Raw genomic sequence first — 20,417 nt, forward strand, 5'->3', positions numbered from 1 at the left:
GGGGAAAACATGCAAGCAATGGATATTAGGCTTGTCTACAACTTCCTGTGTCCTTTTCTACTGTGCCCCGAAATAGGGCCCACAGCTCTGCCTCTAGGGCCTCAGAGCACCCAGCTCCCAGGAAAGTTGTTACTCAGTTGAGCCTAAGAAGTTTTGTGTCTGCCGTTCCGCAGACAGTCATGGAGCCAAGGAAACCTTCCTATTAAAACTTCATTCCAATCTCAAAAGAAACTTACGGGCCAAGCAGGATATTATACTTTTCATGATGCAATTTCTTGGCTTCTTTTTTTGTTTTTTTTAAACCAAGTCTAGTTCTGTCACCCAGGCTGGAGGGCAGTGGCACAATCTTGGCTCACTGCAGTCTCTGCTTCTTGGGTTCAAACAATTCTTGTGCCTCAGCCCCCCGAGTAGCTGGGACTACAGGCTTGCGCCACCATACCCGGCTAATTTTTGTATTTTTAGCAGAGATGGGGTTTCGCCATGTTGCCCAGGCTGGTCTTGAACTCCTGACAAAAAGCAATCCGCCGGCCTTAGCCTCCCAAAGTGCTGGGATTACAGGTGTGAGCCACCACACCCAGCTTCTGCTTCCTTCTTAACAGGCATCACTCTAATTGGAGGAGTCGGAAAAAAATAAATACTCCAATCTTGCCAGGGGCCAAAGACACTAAAGTTCTTGGAAGACACAATTCTGTCTCTGGACGATTCCAGTCCTCTGCTTTATGGAGTGGATATAAAGGATCTGGGCGTTGAAGGCTAGAAATCGCAGGAGGCGTGGCCAAGGAGGGGTGGCTAACAGGCAGTGGTTTTCCTGGACTCGCCTCTGTGTCTCTAGGTGCTCTTTCTCCCTGAGAAAAGATGCCTGGAATCACTTCATGGTTCTGTCCTGCACAGGTATGAACAAGGACCCAGCAGTGCTGCCGGTTCTGAGAACACGGAGCAGTGGCCTAGCAGCGGGCAGGACTCACCCAGAAGTTTCTGTCAGGAACACAACAGACTCTTGCCCTAGGCCACAGTTTGTTCTAATGCGTGCTCTTTCGGGTCAGTTTACTTAAAAAACGGCCAGAGCAGTCAAACCTTTGCCCTCGCCCCTAAAAGGGGACAAACATTGGCATAGTTCCTCCCTTCCAAGGCTCCCCTGGGCCCTCCCTGAAATATCCCATACATGTCATTATCCGAAATCACCCTGCTACAAACTCCAGGCTCCTGCTGCATGGGCTTTTATGTCAGTGCCAAACGTTCTTCTTTGCACCAGGTCAGGAGGATGAAACTCATGACTGGTGACAAGACAAGCCCTCCCAGAGAGAGGAGGACAGTCTGTAAGCATGATCCTGTTAGTTTTCAGACTGATGAGTCCAGTGGCAAGGACCCTGGAAGGGTCCCATACGCCCTGCATGGGGAGCTCTCCTGAAAGGGTGCAGGGAACACAGCTCGGGCCTCCCACTGGTCCAAGGAGGGCCTCAGGTGGGACTGCCAAGGGGCCTGCAGTCCAGTAAAGAGAGAATCAGAGCAGAGCTTGATTAATAAACAGAACCTAGCCAGATAATGGCTTAAAAGCTGTTAGGACTTGGATTGGGAAGAAAGACACATAATATGAATATGACTAAGAAAACTTCGCAGTCAGTATCCAGATTTTCTAAATCAACTACTTCAACAAATTCTCTGCCAGCTCATAAAATGTCCCCTGACGTGCCTTCCTTTCTCTAAACGATGCTATTTTATTAAATGGTGTAGGAGGTGGGAGAGAGGGGAGGAGTAGAGAGAGAAGTCATGGGTGAACATTTCAATTTTATTTTCAATGTAGCTTTTCTGAGTCTTGCTTCCTTCACCGCTGTCCTAAATTTGGCTAGGTCTGATAATTTCCAAGGTGGGATTTAGACGTGCTGTAATTTGTGTGTGTGCACCTGTCTGATCAATATATATTTAGCATAGGTATTCTGTACACTGGAGCAGAAAGATGCACAACAGACTCAAAGGAGTATTTGTGTTTATCATGTTAGGCTCCCAGGTATTTTTAAGAAAATCATATTTGGCTTTATGCTTTAAGATTTCCTTTTCCTGGTAATTCTTCCTGAAGCCTGACCATTACCTTCCTGGTAATTCTTTCTTCAGCTCAGACTCACTGGGGATGGGGGAAGAGGATTATGCAAAGTTACAAACCACTTTTTATATTTTAAAAGGTGCCCCTCCCAGATTGTTGACCGGCTGGTTGATGGTCCTTATCTGGATCTATTTCCTGTTTTTTAGGCTGACCCAAACTCTCAGACCATGGCAGGGTTAGCTGCAGCTGGGCAGCTCAAGGAGCTCTGCCATGCTGGGGAGGGGGGCTGGAGGGAAGCTTTTTTCTTTTTTTTTTTTTTTTAGACTGAGTCTTGCCCTATCGCCCAGGCTGGAGTGCAGTGGCGCCATCTCGGACTGCAACCTCCACCTCCCTGGTTCAAACTATTCTTCTGCCTCAGCCTCCCGAGTAGCTGGAATTACAGGCATGCACCACCAGGCCCAGCTAATTTTTGTATAGTTTGTAGAGATGGGGTTTCACCATGTTGCCCAGGCTGGTCCTGACCTCAAGAGATCCTCCCGCCTCAGCCTCCCAAAGGGCTGGGATTACAGGCGTGAGCCACCGCACCAGGCCAAGAAAGCCTATTTTCAAAGAGGATCCTAGTTGCTCCTGCCTCTCCCATCCTTGTGTCCTGCAGGCAAAGGATACCTAGGACCCTGCGGTAGAGGTCAAATGACCTGGGAATCAACTTTGCAGAAAATGAGGCTAGGGAGAGGAACAGATTGGATGTCTGATGGTGAGACCTGAGGAAAGGTGGAAGCAAGAAGAGTAGGAGAGTGAGACAGCTGCAGGCTTAGGACACCCTCCTGAGAGCCCAAAGCACTGTGGTGGAGTTGGCTCCCTAGACTGGAGGCCTCAGGAGAGCTGGCAACAGGCTCCCCAGCAAGCTAAGCTCCCACTCCTGGGAGTACGACCGCCCTCGCGCACGTGTGCACCAAACACAGCCAGAGCCAGCGGACTCCAGGCCTGGGGCTGTCCAGAGAGGCCTGGGGGCCACACCCCAGCCCTCTGCCTCCCCACCCCCGCTCCAGGATGGACCCTGTCTCACCACAGGGCCACAGAACCCTCTTCGGGCCCACCAGAGTACAAACACTCCAGACACTGATTAGATCCTTACTGAAACCACTGGTTAGAAAATCCGCAAGGCAACCACCGCCTTCACACATTCCCTGCCTGCAAGTATTAACCCAGATCAGCCAGGCCTGGCCGTCAGAACCAAGGAAGAAATTCAGGATCCGGTCTTCAAAAGCTCACAGCCCCAGGAAGTCTAAGAGACTGACCTCAAGGATTCCCAGGGGCCACTGTTTCTTCTGGAAGCCGTCTCGAGGGGCGTTTTTCCCTCACGGCCTTTCCTCACCTCACAGTTGTTCACATTCGCCTGTTCCTGGGGAACCCAGGCCGGGTCATCAATGACCCCTCGCCTCCCCCCCCTCCTCCATTTCCTGAGCTGGGCTAGCCCCAGAAGTTGAGCGTTTCCTGTGCTGGAAGGACTTCCAGCTTGGAGCGGAAATCGGGGCCAGGGCTAGGACGCAGGGGCGTGTCGCCCACGTTTCTGGCCCGGCGAGCCGCAACTCCTTGGATGTAAACGAGATTTGGCCGGCTCTGCGGCGTGTGGGGAAAGATGATTACACTCGAAAGGAATCACGACTCCTTGCGGAGCCATTACTCGTGCCGCTCCGCACGCGCAGGTTCTGGCCCGGCTTTCGCAACTCCCCCCTCCTCGCTAACCACTCGCTAGTAATTTGTGGGCCGCAGTGGAGCTGCGCCCGGGGCTGCAGCCCCCAATTAAAGCACTTTTGCAGCCCGGACACCCAGCGAGCTGCCTCCGCGCACCACAGGCCGGCACCTCCTGCTCCCACTCCCCTCTCTCCGTCCAGCCCTGGGTAGCTGAAAAGGATGGATTTCACGCACTTCCTGCGCGCGCACACACACGTGCACACATGGACATACACTTGCACACACGCACAACGCGCATTCCCCCTCCAGTGCCGCCCGCACACGTGCGCGAGCCTGGACGTTTCTTTTGTGCTCGTTTTGCAGGCCCGGCGCTCCTGCTCCTGGTTTTCTCCTTTCTCTCCTTCATCTCTTCTTCCTTCGCCACTTTCCTTCTGGACCCCCCGGGCTGGCTCCTGCCCCTCCGCCCCGGTGGCGCCCTCGCCTATTTGGTCCGGGAGGAACGGGGACCGCGGAGGTGCGCCCTGCACGCCCAGCGAGGGCCGAGTTCTGGGGCGGTTGGGACCAAAGGGCTGGCCTCCGGCCTGCGCCCTGTTTGTTTTCCTTTCGCCCCCTGAATACTAGATTGAGACGTAAAGATTACCCGGGCCGAATAATGCCGGGAGTCAACACTCGAGCAAACAAAAGTGCTTGCACAACTAGTCAACCCCGCTGGGACCCGGGCCGCAGGCTGGGGGAGAGAACGCGCTCCTCGCTGCTAATTACAAATAAATGATGATGTGCTCACTAAGTAATTGATTTAATGAAGTTCCTATGAAACTATTAAACCCGGGTGGAGGTCAGGCTGGAGGCGCCCCAGAGCGCCCATTGTGGGCTGTTTAACTCCACCAGGCTCCTCGGAAAGACATCGGGGCTAATAGGTGAAGTCACAGCTGCTCGCGCTGACTTCTCGGAGCGCCCGGCCGGCCGCGGGCACCCTCGCGCCCTCTTCCTGTCGCGCCCTTGTGCCCCGCCGCCCGCGCCCCGCGCGGGCCAGCTTACCCACGCCACTCCCAGCCCCGTCGCCAGCTCCCGAGGGCCTCTCCAAAGGGATCCCGGATCTCGTTAAGAGCGGGAAGTTGAGCACTGAACTTGTGCGCTCCGCCAGCAGTCGGCAGCGTGCACCGCCGCCCACCCCTCCCTCCTCACTCCACCCCCGCCACTTCGTGCAGGAACTCCAACCAGTGTGCCACGCAGGGTGCTCGCGAGCTCTTGGCAAGGTGCCTGAATCCCGAGCGTGTGCCCAGTGCACTGGCTGGGGCGGGGCTGGGGGGGTTGAATTGCGCGTGAGTGTGTATAAGTGTGTGTGAGGTGGGTGTATGCACACGCCAGAGCGTGCATTCCGGGCCAAAAGGCCATCTTTCTGCATTCGTTATCCTGGCCTGGGCCCTGTTCATGCAAAAAAGTAGAGGAGGTAGGGAGAGCAGAGAAGAGGAATGAGGAAAGATGTGCAAAACAGATCACTCAGGTAGGCGGTTGGGCCTAGGAACTCCAGTCCTAGACTGTGCGAGAGTGGGCTGCACTGGCGCGGCCCTCTCTGGCTGCCCCACCGCCCACCTCTGCCCGCGTCCTGACCCGGCCAGGCGTTCCTTGGCCCCGGAGCGACGCCTCCAGCTGCCAATGGGGCGTAGGGCCCCAGGCCCGCATCTCAGGGCCGTCTGAATGCGAGCTCCCCGGCCACCCATCGCGCTCAGATTCCAGTCTCTGCAGGAAGGGTAGGGACTAGTTCTCCTGCAGCATGGCTCTTGGTGGAAGCATGACCCGCCCCTTATCCAAAAGGCCAGAGGGAGCCCTGAATGGACACATTTTAAGATGGAGAATCAGACATTGCAAATGGATCAAAAGCTAAGGGTGCTCAACCACACACACACACAAACACACGGGGTTGGGGGTGGGGAGGGCACTTTACTGCATCTCCCCCCACCTACAAGGGGTCGTGTGGTAAAAGAGAAGACCCACATCCAGGTGAAACGCCACATAAGGAGACGGGGGCGCCTGTTGGGCTTCTGGCTGCAGAAATCAATCTGCCGGGATACCCTTCCCCCTCTGCCCAGCCAAATCTTGTCTCTCTTCATCAAGAACTGATAGTTAACACAGTTTCTCCGAGTGTGCATTTCATTTATGCCACAGTCAGTTGGCAGTAAGCTTCATTCCTTTTTTGATGTTAGGAATTTTCAACTGCTGAAACCAATTTCCATTTGACTTTGAATCAAACACTTGCAATGGGGGGCAGGGGAAAGGGACATTTTGGCGTGGTTGTTGGCGACTTTAAAAAGAACTCTACTCCCGCCTGGATCTTTGGTCTCAAAGAGGGTCTCAACCTCTGATTTCGGGGAATATTGACAAAAACCATTTTGAGTCTTGCTTGAGGTCTCAGTTTCGCCATCTGTAAAATTGGATCTGGAGATACTTGGCTGAGGTCCTTTGGGCTTTATTTGTTTGTGATCTGTGAAGGGGACTGTAGGGGGAGGTGGAAGTCAGTCAAGACGCCTGTTTGCACCAAGCTTTTGTCTTTCTTTGTAGAAGCGAGTCCCTTTGTAAAATAACGCCCCGCCAGCCTGCCTAATGGATTTGTGCAGGGCTGGAGTTTTCATTTTCCCCACGCGGGAACGACGAAAGAGAAGGGGTCTTCCAACCCAGTGAGTCCCGCGTGGCTTCGGTTTGCCAGCGGCGCTCTCCAAAATGTGCCAACAGCGGTGCGCGGGGTGCACTCTCGACCCCGCCCCGGGCAGCTGTTCCCATTTTGTTACCGCCTCCCCTCCCCTCACCCCAGTCCCTCGTATTCCTTTAACGCCTGCTGCTGACTGCATCCCTGCTGCCCTTAATGTAGGATGGGCACTTCTCTTCAGCCTCCAAATGAGAAGTGACATTTGCACTCGGCTCAGCCAACGCGTGAGCAGAGTGCGGGGGCACAGGCCCATTGACCGAGCGCGGCAGAGGGGCCGGCCGGCTCGGCAGCATCCGAAGCTGCCTTAATTAATACCATCTTAAATAGTCCAGCAGCCACCGAAGACAAAGTTGAAGAAAGACTTTAAGGCTGAGTGCCCCTCGACAAGCTCTTTTTCCCGTGTCATTCAATATTTAATGCGCTTGCTTGTAATGCTACTACTGGTGTTCCTTTCTCAGCAAGGACATTATTTTTTCACGGTGCCCATAGCCAGGGAAAGCCCTTTAGGCAAAGAAAATCAAAATGTTTGTTGTTTTGGATGACTTATAACTCTTGTTTAACACAAGCACTTTCAGGAAAGTATAACAGGCGCAGCCTCCAAAGCAAACAACACAATCCTTGTGACAGAGTCGGACACAAAAAGCACATTGTCTTGCGGACTACCCCTTTTCTCTGGTGCTAGATGGGGGCCTGTCTCCGAATGAACACCACGATGCCATTTCACTTTTGAACTATTGTTTTTGAGTTATGCCATGTGGTCAAAAGGAGCGAGAAGGGGGTTGTTTCCAGGCTCATAAGACAAACGAGTTGCCTTTTCAATGAAATCCCCCCGCGATCCTTGAAAACGGAGTTTAAATGTCACCTCCGCCTTTCTAATGGGCACAGGGCTGGAGGCGACCCTTCAAAGCGCCTCGGTGATGAACGACCCTTATTAAATATGGCCCGGGCTGCTGGGAAAGTCCCGCGCCCGGCCCGCGCGCCCTAGAGCGCCCCTCGCTGGAGGGCCCTGGAGGAGCCAGGCCTCCACTGCCCCCGAGCGGGGTCCGGGCCCGCAGAGCCCCAGCCTGGACTGGCGGCGGGGGAGGTGCAGAGGGAAGAAGAGGGAAGCTTGGGCGAGGGGGGGCAGTTGTAATACAACTTCTTATCTGCCGCCCCCAACACGCCCGTGAGTCCCCAGCCCCAGAGCCTCGGCGTGAAAGGTTGGTGCGTTTCCCCCATGACTCTTTTTGTCCACAGCCGAGTGGCGTCTGCGAGTCTGAGCTGCAAAGTTACTGATTTGCAGGCTGCATGTTAAGGCAGCCCATGTAAGTAATTTCTCCGGGCACCCCAGCAAAGGAGAACAAATCGCTGACAAAGGCGAGCGCTTTCGATTCAGCGGCGTCGTTAAGGCAACCCCAAAGTATTCCTCCTATAATAAGTTCCACTTCAAAGCGTTTCTCATTCAGCGGTGACTGCTTCGCACTTTTATTAAGTCCGGGCTTTTTCACTCTGAGGAATCATCTGTTTGGTTATTTTTCATCGTGTTTATTTTTCACCATTCACACAGTACTTGTATTAAATAAACAAAGAACAATCGCTCTGCAAATAAAAGTACTTAGGTGGGGAGAGAAGGAAGAGGAACTGGGGCTCTGGCTCCCCTGCCCCTCTCCCCCACCCTTCGAACATCACCCACTCCCCACCCGACTCTCCTCCGCTCCTATCCTCCTTTCTTCATTCTTTCTCTCCCCTTTCTCTCAAGCTAGGAGGTTCTATGGAGGAATCTTAAACGCTGAATACATACACACACACACACACACACACACACACACACACACACAAATATATATATATTTCTGATGAGGTTCAAGTGGACTGAAGTAACTTGGCATGAAAGTAAAGGTCACTGCAGCTGTGTCTCATCGACTGTCTTGAATCACAGTGGCCCCTCTGCTGGCGACTCCCCTGGCCCTGCCCACTACCATAGCCATCCTGGATGGCTCCGTGTGGATGGACCATAGAAGCAGTAGTTTGAATTTCAAAAAAAAAATCATGCCTTTGAACTTCTCCCTGCCTGATTAGGCACTTGCAGTGTATGTTAATGTGTGCTCGGGGAGTGCGTGGGTGTGGGGTTGAGTTTTTGTCCACGGAGGAGAAGTGTACTGGGGGCCCCAGGGCAGTTTCACCTCAGGTCTCCTGCGGGCCTGCCTGTGCCTCCAGACCTGGAAGGCTTCCGTGGCTGGGCGTCCTGTTTTGCTACACTGTGAGCGGACTGGCAGGCCAGGAGTGATGTGAGGGGATGAAAGTACTATTAATAAGCGGTTGGGTTGTTTTGTTTGCCTTGTGATCAGCCTTCTTTACTGCTGGCTTAAGGTGATCACTTGAGAAACCAGATGTCCCCCCTGCTCCCTCCCCAGGAGCTGGATTTCCTAACCAAACTGGGATTTTAAAATACTAGTGGCCAGCACCTCTCGTCCCATTTCATAAACAGATAGAGAGATGATAGATGATAGATTACTGGGTGGGTAAAACAACAATGGTCTCCAAAACCTTCCCCAAAGTAGAAGAGATCACTTATGAGAGTGCAATCTGTTTGCAGCTAGTTGGGCCTCCTCTTTTCCTGTCCCCAGTGTTATGATGCTTGTGTGGCCATCTCCAACTCCTTAAGATAATATAATTTCCACCTTCAAACTCTATGGAGTTTAGATTTTAGGACCATCAGCTTTACCAAAGAGAATCCTGAATGGGAAAAATATATATACATAAATTTCAAATAATTTTGCGTTTGAAGATTCTCCTAGCCTGGAAAACAAAGGTAGATGATTTAAACAGTATTTGCAAGGGCCACGTTTTGCCTAGGGAAGATGAAGTCTTTGATGATAGCCAACTTAGTGTCAATAAGTGGCTTTCTTTGAGACATATTCAGATGGGAACGTCTTGCTTGCCAATTGCCATAGAAATCTTAACACACCATGAAGATTGTCCGAGCGCCAAGCCTTCCGTTCTGGACTAAATTACTTTGAAGTGGCGCAGGACGAGCAGTGGTCAATTTTAACTCTATAGACTGGACAGAGAACGCTGAGAGTGGGAGATTGTGCGTTTTAAAGCAGAAAATAAGAAGGGGAAACTTGTTTTATACACTCTATACAAGGTTCTGCTCATTGTCAGATATCTTTTATCTTTTATATTTCCCATGAATGATTCATGTCTTGGTGGCTTTGTGTCACCCTTCTTTTCACGAGAAACTTCATTAGAGAGCTATAAGTTTTCCCATTGATTGGGGCCCTCATTTATGAGTGTTTTTCTCCTTCGTGTGCTGGTTATTGTCATCTGACTTAAAACAACTCTTTGCAACCTGTTTCACCTTTACTACATTTAACAAACCTGACTTTTAAAAGCCACTATAACCTTTCAGAGAAATGCTTATTGACATTACTAGCAATTGCTTTCAACTATTTACCTTTTATCAGTTTTGTATCTGCTAACAAAAACACAAGCAAACATCCAGCCTTGTAAATGTGCATAGCCAAATACCTGCATTTAAGCCACTTGAATATTTTGCTGCCATGCAAGAATCTAATTGTTCAACACGCCTGCCCCAAAATGCTGAGCTTAAATTACCAATAGCCACTCAACTTCCAGAACAAACTACAGTAAAATTGCATCTTGATCTCCCACACCATGAGAAGCATTCGATGCCCACTACTCAATTTCATTCAATACCTATCTCAGCCCCTGACTGATTTTGCTTTCACCTTCTTTGCGTCTAGAAGCCTCACTGTCTCTCCCTCCACATTTTCTTCATTCTTTTTTTTCCTTTTGGAGGCTGGGCACCAAAGAAATGCTAAAATTCACTTTTCGGCTTTTCACTGATTAGAATCACTCAGGATATTACTTATTTTAACAAATAAATGCAGTAACCCAAAAGATTTATGCTACTGTAAGTATGACTTGCAAGGCTTAGTCTTCAAAAATATCTTGTGTTTCCTAGATAAGCTTGTAAGTTGTAAGTTAAACCAGGCTGCAAAAATATTGTATTGCTTGGGGAGAGGCTAAGAAATCAAGAGATCAACGGAAGACATTCACTCCATTAGCAACCTGTTCTGTTTGTAGGAGAGATATGCCATTAGGTAAAACATAAGCAGTAATAATAAGAATACCTTTATTAAATTTGTTACTTCATAATCATTCTTGCTCTCTATTGGAGGTACACATTTTTTTATTTTAGGTGTATCAAGAACCAATAAATCTGTGGCAAAGAGTTAACCTATGCATGGTAAAATACATAAAATACATATTCCTTTGTTTCATAATAAATAAACCTGTAGCATAATAAAGAATAGTGCAAACTACCATTGAAAAAGTTGTATAAATAAAACAACTCATTATACATCAGGAATATTTTGTTCTAATAAGTTTACGATACATAAATTATCCCCCCAAAAGTTCATACCTTTTCTATTTGAAAGGGCTTTGAAAGTGAGTAATATGAAAATCAAATAAACTTTTCAAATGTAAAATTATCTCATATTCAAGTTTTAAGGTCTTTTTCTTCATAAAGGAGGGTCTGCATGTTTCATATTCACCCTAATAATCTGAAGACAACATTGAAAGGCTTTCCAAGTGACAGCACCATGCACTGTACTAGTAATATAATATATCTATAAACTATATATAATCTCATCAACACAATGCAAAAAAGACATGCAGGAAGAGTCTTGGTTTTCACATTACGTTGTTCATTCAAGTAAGCTTAAAAATATATTTTTCCATTTTCTTTCCTTTTTTTTTTTAAATAAACCATGGATCATAAATGACAATCTTTCACCAAAATGTATAATATAATTCTTTGGTGTGCTTTGAACTCTTCCAGGAAAAAAAAAAAAAAAAAGGATGATGTCTGAAAATAAATTAATTCAACTGTACAAATAATAGTGTTCACATACAAGTTATTAACAATGACAAGACTACATCAACCACTCACAGCACACAAAACAAATTTCTACAAACCCTGGGGAGGGGGTGTCTTCAGGGTCTCTAAGGATAAATTAGTGCTCTTTAGTATATCTGTATGATGTTTCTGATGGACTACATTTTGCACAGGAGATGTGTTGTACCAACGGAAAATAAATTGACTAAGAGTTATTGTCCTAGGTCCTTGACCTTTTTTATCCTAGCTTGACAGCTCTGGCAAAGGTCACACATTCATCAGTGTTTGGTGGTAACTATAAACCTTTTAAAATTTTTAATATGTAGGGCAACTCCCTCCCCTCTTTCAATGTAAATCATACACTTCACACACTGTCATTTTCAAATGGATTCCAGTTTGGTGTGCTCAGTGCTCAGGTGGAAGAAAATGCATTAAAATGCAGTTTCAGGCATTGAAAAATAGACTTTTTAAAAGGTTGATACAACAGTATAAAAGACGTGTTGGCCTGTTTTAAAAACAGCTTTCAAAAAAAATAGGCATGATGCCATCATTACACCTCCTCAAGACTTGACTGTGAATGTTGGCATCCCAAAGAACTTAGGATCGAAAACAGAATCTCTTTATTACACAAGAACTTTGGACACAGTTGGGAGAGGCAGTATCTGAGAATTCAGATTTAAAACAAAAAACAAAAAACAAAAAAACACCATACAGGAAAAAGAAAGCACTTGAATTTCTTCTATTTTATAAAATATCACAGTTTCACAGTTGTCTTATTGCAGCAGCTTTTCTTCTCTCCACTTTTGCTTGAACAATCACAGTAGCACAAGATATGGAGATATATTAAGGTTGCTGCATCTTTTTTTAAAATCACACAGTAGGATACTGAAGAAATAATCCTGTATAAAAATATTGTGCTAAGGTGAGATCAGTAATAAAAGAGTGGAAATTAAAAATTACAAATATTAAACTCAAAGGGTTTTTACAAATATTTTTGGACACAGGTACAGTCCAGGATCTGTTGGCAATGCAGCAGGTGTGTGGTTTACAATCAAGAGGCCTTGGCAGAATTAGGGTCCAACAAGGAGGCTCAAAAGCAGCCCACGGTATGGTGTCAAAGGCATTTGAGAGGCACTCTGGGAAATGCAGAGGGCCTTGTTGCTGTGCTTAAGTTCTGACTTAATGCTCTTTTTCTCCCTCCTTTAAAAAAAAAAAAACAAACATATATATATATATATGACACCGGCAGTGTGTATCTCCATTAACTAATCTCTCCATTCATTTTCCTTGGTACAATTTGCCCCCAAGCCCCGTCCTCCTGCAATGTACAAGTCCAGCTTGGTTGTTTTTTGTTTGTTTTTTAAGAAAAAAAAAAAAAAAGGCCCAAATATCTTAATTAAATTAATTAAATGTACAAACACCATAGGGTTTCATACTGAATAAATAGGGCTAATTAGACCCGGTGGCAAGTCTGAGTCACGGGTTTGTCTCAGGCTCGGCATTGTCTCAGGTTAGGATGTGGTCCAAGGACTCTGACTTATTATTTCACTTATTATTATTAATCATAAATTCTAATGTATCGTCCGCACAACTTCAGGGTTCCCGTAAATTTCCTCATCTTCAGATTCAGAGGTGGTTCCGTTGCTGGAAGGGGTGTGGAGGTGGCTGGGGGCCCCACTGGCCTGGCAAACGTACCACTCATTGAGGTTGGTCACCTGAGGGGACAGAGTGCTGGAGCGACTCCTGGCTGGGTCCAGCACGGGGGACAAAGGGGCACCCACTGGAGTCCCCACTGATGAGTAACCAAGGGGTCCTGGAGAAGGTGGTGGGGACTTGCAGTGAATCTTCATGTGCTTCCTCAGGGAGCTTGGGTGAGTGTAGGATTTGTCACAGCCTCGAATCTTGCAGTAGTAGGGCTTGTCACTGGTGTGGACATGGGAATGTTTCTTCCGATCACTGCTATTGGCAAACTTCCTGTCACAGCCATCAAATTCACATTTGAAAGGCTTTTCCCCTGCAATGAAACACAGGAAAGGTCAACAATGGCTTTGCAAGACCCCTGACTTGAGAGAAATCTTGAAGCAGAACCAAGGTTGTGTTTTTCCTATTCTCCCAAAGGCCAACTCCCAGCCTAATTCTTCTTCCTAATTCACAAAAGGGAAGGGATACTTCAAGGATGGGCCTGGATTCCGCTGGCCTGGTGGCTTCGCCTGGACCTGGGCTCCTGAGAGGCTGTCAGCCCCTGCAGTCCCAGAGGGGTCAGGGTGAGATCCCCAGTGCTGAGCTAAGGGCCAGTATGTAACACTGAAACCCACCTGGGACCCGCAGACCCCCTCCCCCGACAGACACACTCCCCTCAGGGTCTGTACACTCAAAAACACAAGCAGGAGATCCTCCTGTCAAAATAAACACAAAATGATACTTTCAAAGCCACAGGCAGAAATAAGCATATAAGAAAAAGAGAGAAAAGCAAACACGTACAGTAAATTAAAAGTAAACTGGGGGTACAGTCAAATTATAATAATGGCATTTCCTTTCAGTGTTCCCCAGGATTTCACTGATGGAGGGGGGCAGCAGGAGAGAATGTGGAGCTGGGAAAGGGAAGGAGGTAAAACAAAACAATGTTTTTCTTTAGAAATAGAGGTACCTGTGAAACACACTCCCACCACTAGATTTTTACAGGGCTAGCTGGGCAGAGAATAGGCTGTTGGCCTCTGCATTCTATAGCTTTCCTCAATACTTGCAGGGCGGTTAAGAGCACAGCAGAACGAGCTTTAACAAATATTAATAAAGACCACAAGCCTTAGCAGAACCTACCTTTATGCCATAAGTATACTTACTCTCACAGCTCCCTACATTACTTACTAGTCAAAAAGACTTTAAAAAAATTTAAAAAGGCCAGGGTCTTATGGCCTGTCACCTCCTTAAGCTGGCCTAACCACCCCACAAACACAATGCCTTTAAACACAAGGCCTCTAGTCCAGGAAATGGAAATACTTAATAAGACAACTAGAGAAATTCAGCCACACTACATTTTGGTGTTAAACAGCAAGTAAAGGAAGACAACAGGTAACAGTCTAACTGAATTTTCCCTCTCCCCTTGGCATCTCTAAACTTGATATAGTTGAGTCTATAATTGAACAAGTCATTTCATACATATTATTGTATTAATATTTTCCTCTTTTAGGTAAATAATTTAAAAATAAAGCTGAATTTCTCACATTTCAGCAACTACTCTGGTGATACACTAGGTAGGACATTTTTCTTTTGTTTTGGATAACTTATTTTCAAAAAGAAACTATTAAGCCTCAGCTTGGTGTACATATCTTTCTGTGGTGAATTTTCTTACATCCTCTGCACATATATGTTACTGTAGTGAGTTTCTTAAAAACATTTCGCCAGTGATAACTGGTTCAATGGCAGAGTATGCTAGCACACCTGAGAGTATTCAGGCAGGTGCCTGGAATTTAAGTTTCCCTACCTGGAAATACTGTTTAAAAACAGAATTAGACATTATTCAAATATGCCTCCTACAGTGACGTATAAAGAGAAAAAACAACCCCATAATGACAACCTCTAAAAATTCTCTGTAGATGAGCTTCCACAAAAACAAAGCTAATCCCTTTTTATCAAAACATCAGTAATTTGTCCTGATTTCTATATTACACTTTAAGTCGTAGATAAGACCAAATTAATATCACATTCTTTTTAAGAAATTAAAATCAGCCTTTCTTCAATATGGAGGCGTAATTACGTGGGTTTACTCATCCAACCTACGCGAAAGCGCAATGCTGTTTTTTAGAATGGTCATGTTTCTATTCAACCTACATATCCCAGGTTGTGAATAAATGCTTTGAACAGTGCTAACTCCTCTACTGCACATGAAAAAGGGGAACAATTAGACTCAGGAAAGGGAGAGATGTCGTGGAAGGAAAGGTAGAACACGAGAGGTAAATAAAGGAAGAGGTATACGAAGAAAAGGCAAGGGCGATGGAACGGCCTATGTTGTTCAAGGGGCCTAAGGGGAATGAGCAAATTCTACCTAACTAGAAAGGCTGAGAGACCTCAGTGTTTACATTTAAGATTCTGACAGACGAGTCACGTCAGAATTTAACTATTTACAGAGTTTGAGAGCTGGAGCCTGTGGGAAAGTAAGGAACTAATTGCGGACTCCGCCAGCTCCTAGCAGCTCCCTCTCCCGAGAGAGCGCGAGTCGGACCCGCAGGACGGTTATAAACGGAATTGGGGGCACGTGGGTCAGGAAAGGGGCCTTCGGGAGTGGCCCGGGGATTAGTCCCTTTGATCAATCCGTTCCGGGATCCCGGATAACCCCAAAAAGGGACAGCGGCGTGGCAGGGAGGGAAGGAAGTCCGGATGGGCCCTCTCAGGACACAATGCCCAATGGCTGAGCGGCCCAGGGACCGCCAGAAACACCAAGCGCGGGTTGGTGTCTGAACCCGAGGCGCCTGCGCCCCTCCCGCAGGGACCTCCACGCTCCACTTGGTGGGGCCCACGCGGCCGCTGGGAGGGGGCAGGAAATGCAACCGTCCGCGAGACGCGGAGCCAAAAACCCAAATGACCGCGGGTCTCCTCGGCGCCTGGGGTCCCCCTCGCCCTCCGACCCCACGCTAGCGCGCGCGCCCCGGGAACCCACTGGGGACAGGGGGCAGGGAGCGACCTGTCCAGCTGGGGGCCCGGATCGGCTTCCGCACCCGCAGCTCCCGGCAGCCGCGAAGAGAAAGCCACTCCCGTCACGAGGCCTGGGCAGGCGGGAAGGGCCCGAGGCCGCGCGCAGCACCGCGCTTGGGGGTTCCCTTTGGGGACCGGGCTGGGGAGAGGCTTCACGGTCCCTGGATCCTACCCCGCCGAGAAGTGCTGGGCACAGGAGCGAGCAGCCGGCTTAGCAGGCCAGGGCGTTTTTACAAGAGCCTCCTGGGAAGTTTCCTTCTGGAAAAATCATTAAGGCGGACTGATCCCGATTAGAGGGAAGCGGGGCTCCTGGGAAAACGTGCTCCCCGCCGGCCATCAGGCGGCCCGCAGGAGCCAGGCCAAGGCTCCCGCCTCGGGCCACCCCGACACTGCTGCCCCCGCAGAGCCCCGAGCGCCCGCGGCCCGAGCGTGGGCCCCGGCGGCTACCTCCTGGCCGCGGCAGCGCCGATAAATCTGCCAAGTGATTACTGAATGTAAACTCCAGTTACTTAAGTGTCCTCCGAGGGGTAATCGTGTCTGTCCCTATAAATCCCGACCGCGTTCGCGCTCATCAGCGCTTCCGCCCAAAGCGCTCGTCCGCTTAAAGGGGGCACACGACCCACAGGAGTCATCCACCGCCCCGCGCCGCAGCCGCCCTCCTCAGCGCTGCGGGATCCCCAGACGCAGGGCTTGAGGTGGGGCGGGAGGGTCCCCAAGACGCCGGTGGCTCCCCCCCAATTCCACGACAGGGTAGGCCTCACCGATGGCGGGAGGCTCGGTCCTCCTGCAACTACAACCTTCTCTAGAAGGGCAGATGTCAACTCCAGCACCCTCCAGGGCGAGTGTGATACTGCGTGTGAGAGGGAGCGTGCCGCGTGTAAATGATGTGAGTGTGAGGACACACAGGTGTCGGTGTCGCGAGAATGGGGTGCAGGCGCAGGAGGATATGAGTGTGTAAAGTTGTGGGAGACGCATGCAAGCGAAGGTGTACGTGAGAAGTGTGTCACAGTGGGCGAGTGCGAGTGGTCTCTGGGGGCCCGAAAGCGCATTCCTGTCTTCCCGGAGGGGTCCCTTCCCCTCCCAGAAGGCCTGCCTCGAGCGGCCCAAATCAGGCAGCAAATCCCACGCCCGGTCCTCGGAGCGCGGCGACCGCGCGGGGCCTACGACCCGGTGGGAAGAGAGGCGCTTGCCGGGGAGGCCTTGGTCTCTCTTTCCATCGCCCTTCCCGACTTCCCAGGGCCGGGCGGGTAGGGGCTGCCGACCGTCCTGGGCGCCTTCCTGCTCCAGCTGCTGCTGCGTCTGCTCCGAGGTGGCGGCGGCGGCGGCTGGCGCGCGTTGCGGATCCCGGCCGAGGGGCTGCGGGCGCGCTGGAGACTCCGCCGTGTAGGAACCCAACGCGGGGCCTGTGTGTGCTATCGAATTACTTATTCATAGAAAAAAAAGGGGGGGAGAGAAAAAAAAAGAAGTCACATGTCCGGGTTATACGTATGCGAAGAGAAGCAGCAGAAGGAGGAAAAAATTAAGGCGAGCAGGAGGAGGAGGAGAAGCAGCGGCGGAAGTGGCGGCGACGCAGGAGCTGGTGGCGGCGGCGGCGCGGCCGGGGACAGACACCCACCTGTATGAGTGCGCTTGTGGATCTTGAGGTTCTCGGAGCGCGCGAAGACCTTGCCGCAGCCCGGGAAAGGGCAGGGGAAGGGCTTCTCGCCGGTGTGCACGCGGATGTGGTTGATGAGCTTGTATTTGGCCTTGAAGGGCTTGCCCTCGCGCGGACAGTCCTCCCAGAAGCAGACGTGGCTGCTCTGCTCGGGGCCGCCCACGTGCTCCACCGTGACGTGATTCACCAGCTCGTGCATGGTGCCGAAAGTTTTGGAGCAGGGCTTGGCGCCGCCGGCCGGGGGCGGTGGCTGCGGCGGCGGCGGCAACCCGGCCAGCTCGTCAGGGTCGATCCACTTGCAGATGAGCTCCTGCTTGATTGGCTGCCGCATGTAGCGCAGGAAGGCCCCGGACGCCCCTGGGAGGTGGGGGTGGTGCTGGTGCGGGTGCTGCGCGGGCGCTGGCGGCGGCGGCGCCGGGGGCGGCGCGTGGTGCTGCAGGTGGGGCCCGGGCCCGGCCGCTGCGGCGGCCGCCGCAGCCGCCAGGTTCAGGTTTAAGTTCACGGCTCCGTAGCCGTGCAGGGCGGCCGCCGCGGCGGCCGCGACCGCCCCGTAGTGCGCGTCCCCCGAGCGCGGCGCGAAGGGCGGTTCGGCGCGGCCATACAGCTCAGCCGCCGCGGCTGCTGCTGCTGCCGCCAGCCCCAGGCGCATCTGGCCGTTGAGAGGGTGCGGGTGGCCGCCGGGGGCCCCCGGCGTGTCGTGCAGGGCGGGGAAGAGCGCCGGGCCGCCGCCGCCGTCCGGGCCCGCGTAGGTGCCGCTGGCGGAGATGAACATGCCGGCCGAGTGGGGAGGCGGGGCTGGGTGCTGGGGGGAGCCGGTGCCGGACCGCTGCTCCCCTCCGAGCGGGGCCCCGTGCATGGCCGCCGCGGGGGCCGTGGCGGAAAGGTCCCTCCGGAGGACGAAGTCCCTGCTGTGGCCTTTGCCGCTGCTGCCGCCGCCGCCACTGTTGGTGGTGGTGTAGCCCGAGAGGGCAGGAGGAGGAGGAGGAGGCGGGGGAGGGGGAGGGGGTGAAGGGGTGGGAGGAAGAGGAGGGGCTGGGGGCGGGGGCGCAGAGGGCTGCGCGCCACTGCTGCCCCCACCACAGGGGTAGCTGCCCGCGCCGGGGTGCACGACCAAGGCTGCAGCACGGGCGGCGGCTGCCGGAGCCTCGGGGTGTGCCGGGAGCGCCTGGGAGGGAGGGCTGAGGCCCAGCGCGCTCGCCTGGGCCATGTGCTCGGGTCTGAGCGGAGTGGTGGCCACGCCGGGGTCAGCGCCCAGGTCCCGCGGGCGGACGTGCGCGACGGCGGCGCGGAGTTGGGAGTGGGCGGGCGGGCCGGCCAGCGCCGGGAAGCCTGTCATATTCTGAAGCGGCTGGACCTGAGCCGTTGCCAAATCCGCTAATCTCAGCGCTGGCGGGTTCCTCTTGCTCAAAGGGGGCTCCATCAGAACTACACAATCAGGCCCATACACCCTCCCTGGGGGGACTTTTTTCCCTCTGCCCGCCTTCAAAAACATGTATATATTAGGCGCTCTTTAACTTCTTTTGTCCTGGCCTCCTAACTCTGCTTATTCCTGTTCCCACTCTATCCTCCAGCGATTGGCAGAGTGAACACCACATTTGAGCTGCACAGTGGGACCGAGATTTTGGAAATGGCACGGGTGGGATTGGAGGGAGCCGCGTGATTGGCAGTAGCCTCGGCTGCCCGATTGGCTCTAGTACAGGCACTCGACCCAGCGGGGATCCGCCCCCGTGCTCGCGGCCGCCTGCGCTTTCGCTTCGCGCCCCCTCCTTCGCTGGAGCCCGGCGTCCCCGCCTCCCCAGGGATGCCCAAGTTGCACTTGCAGAAAGTTTGAGCCTGGCCTGCGCGCGCAGCGCCCCGCTCACCCTTGACGCACCTAGCGGAGCGCGCGCCGGCACGCGGGCAGAGGGCGCGGGGTGGTGAGGGGTTGAGGATTCCCAAGGGGCAGTTCCAGTTTCAAAAACCTCGGCCTCACTTCTCGCTGTGTGCCTTTTGGCACCCAAGTACTTTCTACCTCCACTTCCCTTGGGGGGTGGAAGAGCCCTGGGCTGCTCTTTGGGAGAGGAGGGTCCTACCTGCAGTGGTGATGCTAGAAACTTCTTGTTTGGACACCCTACGTGCCTAGCGCTCACCTAGGGCGCACAGACAGTAGACGGAGTGAAGAAGATAAAGTCTATTGGTTGCAAGACAACTGGAGTGATTTGGCTCCGCGAAACACCAGGTGAAGTCAAAATAAGTCTTTCCCCCAAAGGAACCGTTTTACCTCGAGTTTTTAGCTCATGGAGTCCTTTTCAACATGGTTCAAAGGAGTTGGCTGGAAGTGTAATCTCACTACTCATCGGTTCTAGATCTGCCACTTCCAATTAGATCTACAGTAGGGGCGGGGGAGAGGAGATCGGGCAGCAATTCTAACTTTTGCCTTTCGGAGATACAGTGGCAGGGCAGGCCAAACGGCATCTCTTCAGAGAGAAGCCGCTAAATGAGCACCGTCCTTTAAGCAGAATTTCTCCTTCCGGTCCAGATCGCAGTCCACAGTCCACATGTATACCTCAGTTTCTTTGACTGGTCCACAATTAGAACTGATCCAATAAAGTATTATTTTGAAATCAAAAATATATTTGCTTTTTATTTACTGATAGAATAATCTTTCGCCGCCTTATCGTTTTCTAATAAACCAGTCTACCTCTAAGATGTCTTATTTGAAAACCATAAAAACTGGCTTTTAAAACGAACC

The 20,417-nt window shown here is 51.3% G+C and overlaps 1 protein-coding gene across 2 annotated transcripts; it reads right to left on the reverse strand.

Moving 5' to 3' along the window:
- Window positions 1–10,555: 10,555 nt before the first annotated feature.
- Window positions 10,556–19,421, reverse strand: ZIC5 (Zic family member 5). Of its 2 annotated transcripts, none has more exons than XM_031655637.1 (2): window positions 17,648–19,421; window positions 10,556–13,357 (listed from the first exon to the last, which is right to left on the reverse strand). In XM_031655637.1, exons 1-2 carry the CDS (start codon window positions 19,176–19,178, stop codon window positions 12,915–12,917), a joined length of 1,974 nt encoding a protein of 657 aa, XP_031511497.1. In that variant the 5' UTR covers window positions 19,179–19,421; the 3' UTR covers window positions 10,556–12,914. The 2 variants fall into 2 exon arrangements, 1 of the variants encoding a protein (XP_031511497.1); XR_640047.3 differs by lacking the exon at window positions 17,648–19,421 and adding an exon at window positions 15,386–16,196 and having other exon boundaries at window positions 13,280–13,357.
- Between the last annotated feature and the right edge of the window lie 996 nt (window positions 19,422–20,417).

The sequence above is a fragment of the Papio anubis genome, chromosome 15 (genome assembly GCF_008728515.1).
Source record: "Papio anubis isolate 15944 chromosome 15, Panubis1.0, whole genome shotgun sequence".
NCBI classification, from domain to species: Eukaryota; Metazoa; Chordata; class Mammalia; order Primates; family Cercopithecidae; genus Papio; species Papio anubis.

Bases quoted from the DNA above. Each gene is read 5' to 3' on its own strand.
- ZIC5 (XM_031655637.1), bottom strand. From the start codon at position 19,178: ATGTTTTTGAAGGCGGGCAGAGGGAAAAAAGTCCCCCCAGGGAGGGTG. The intron at 13,358-17,647 runs GTGGGTGTCTGT...GTTTCATTGCAG, and splicing joins CCACAAGCGCACTCATACAG to GGGAAAAGCCTTTCAAATGT.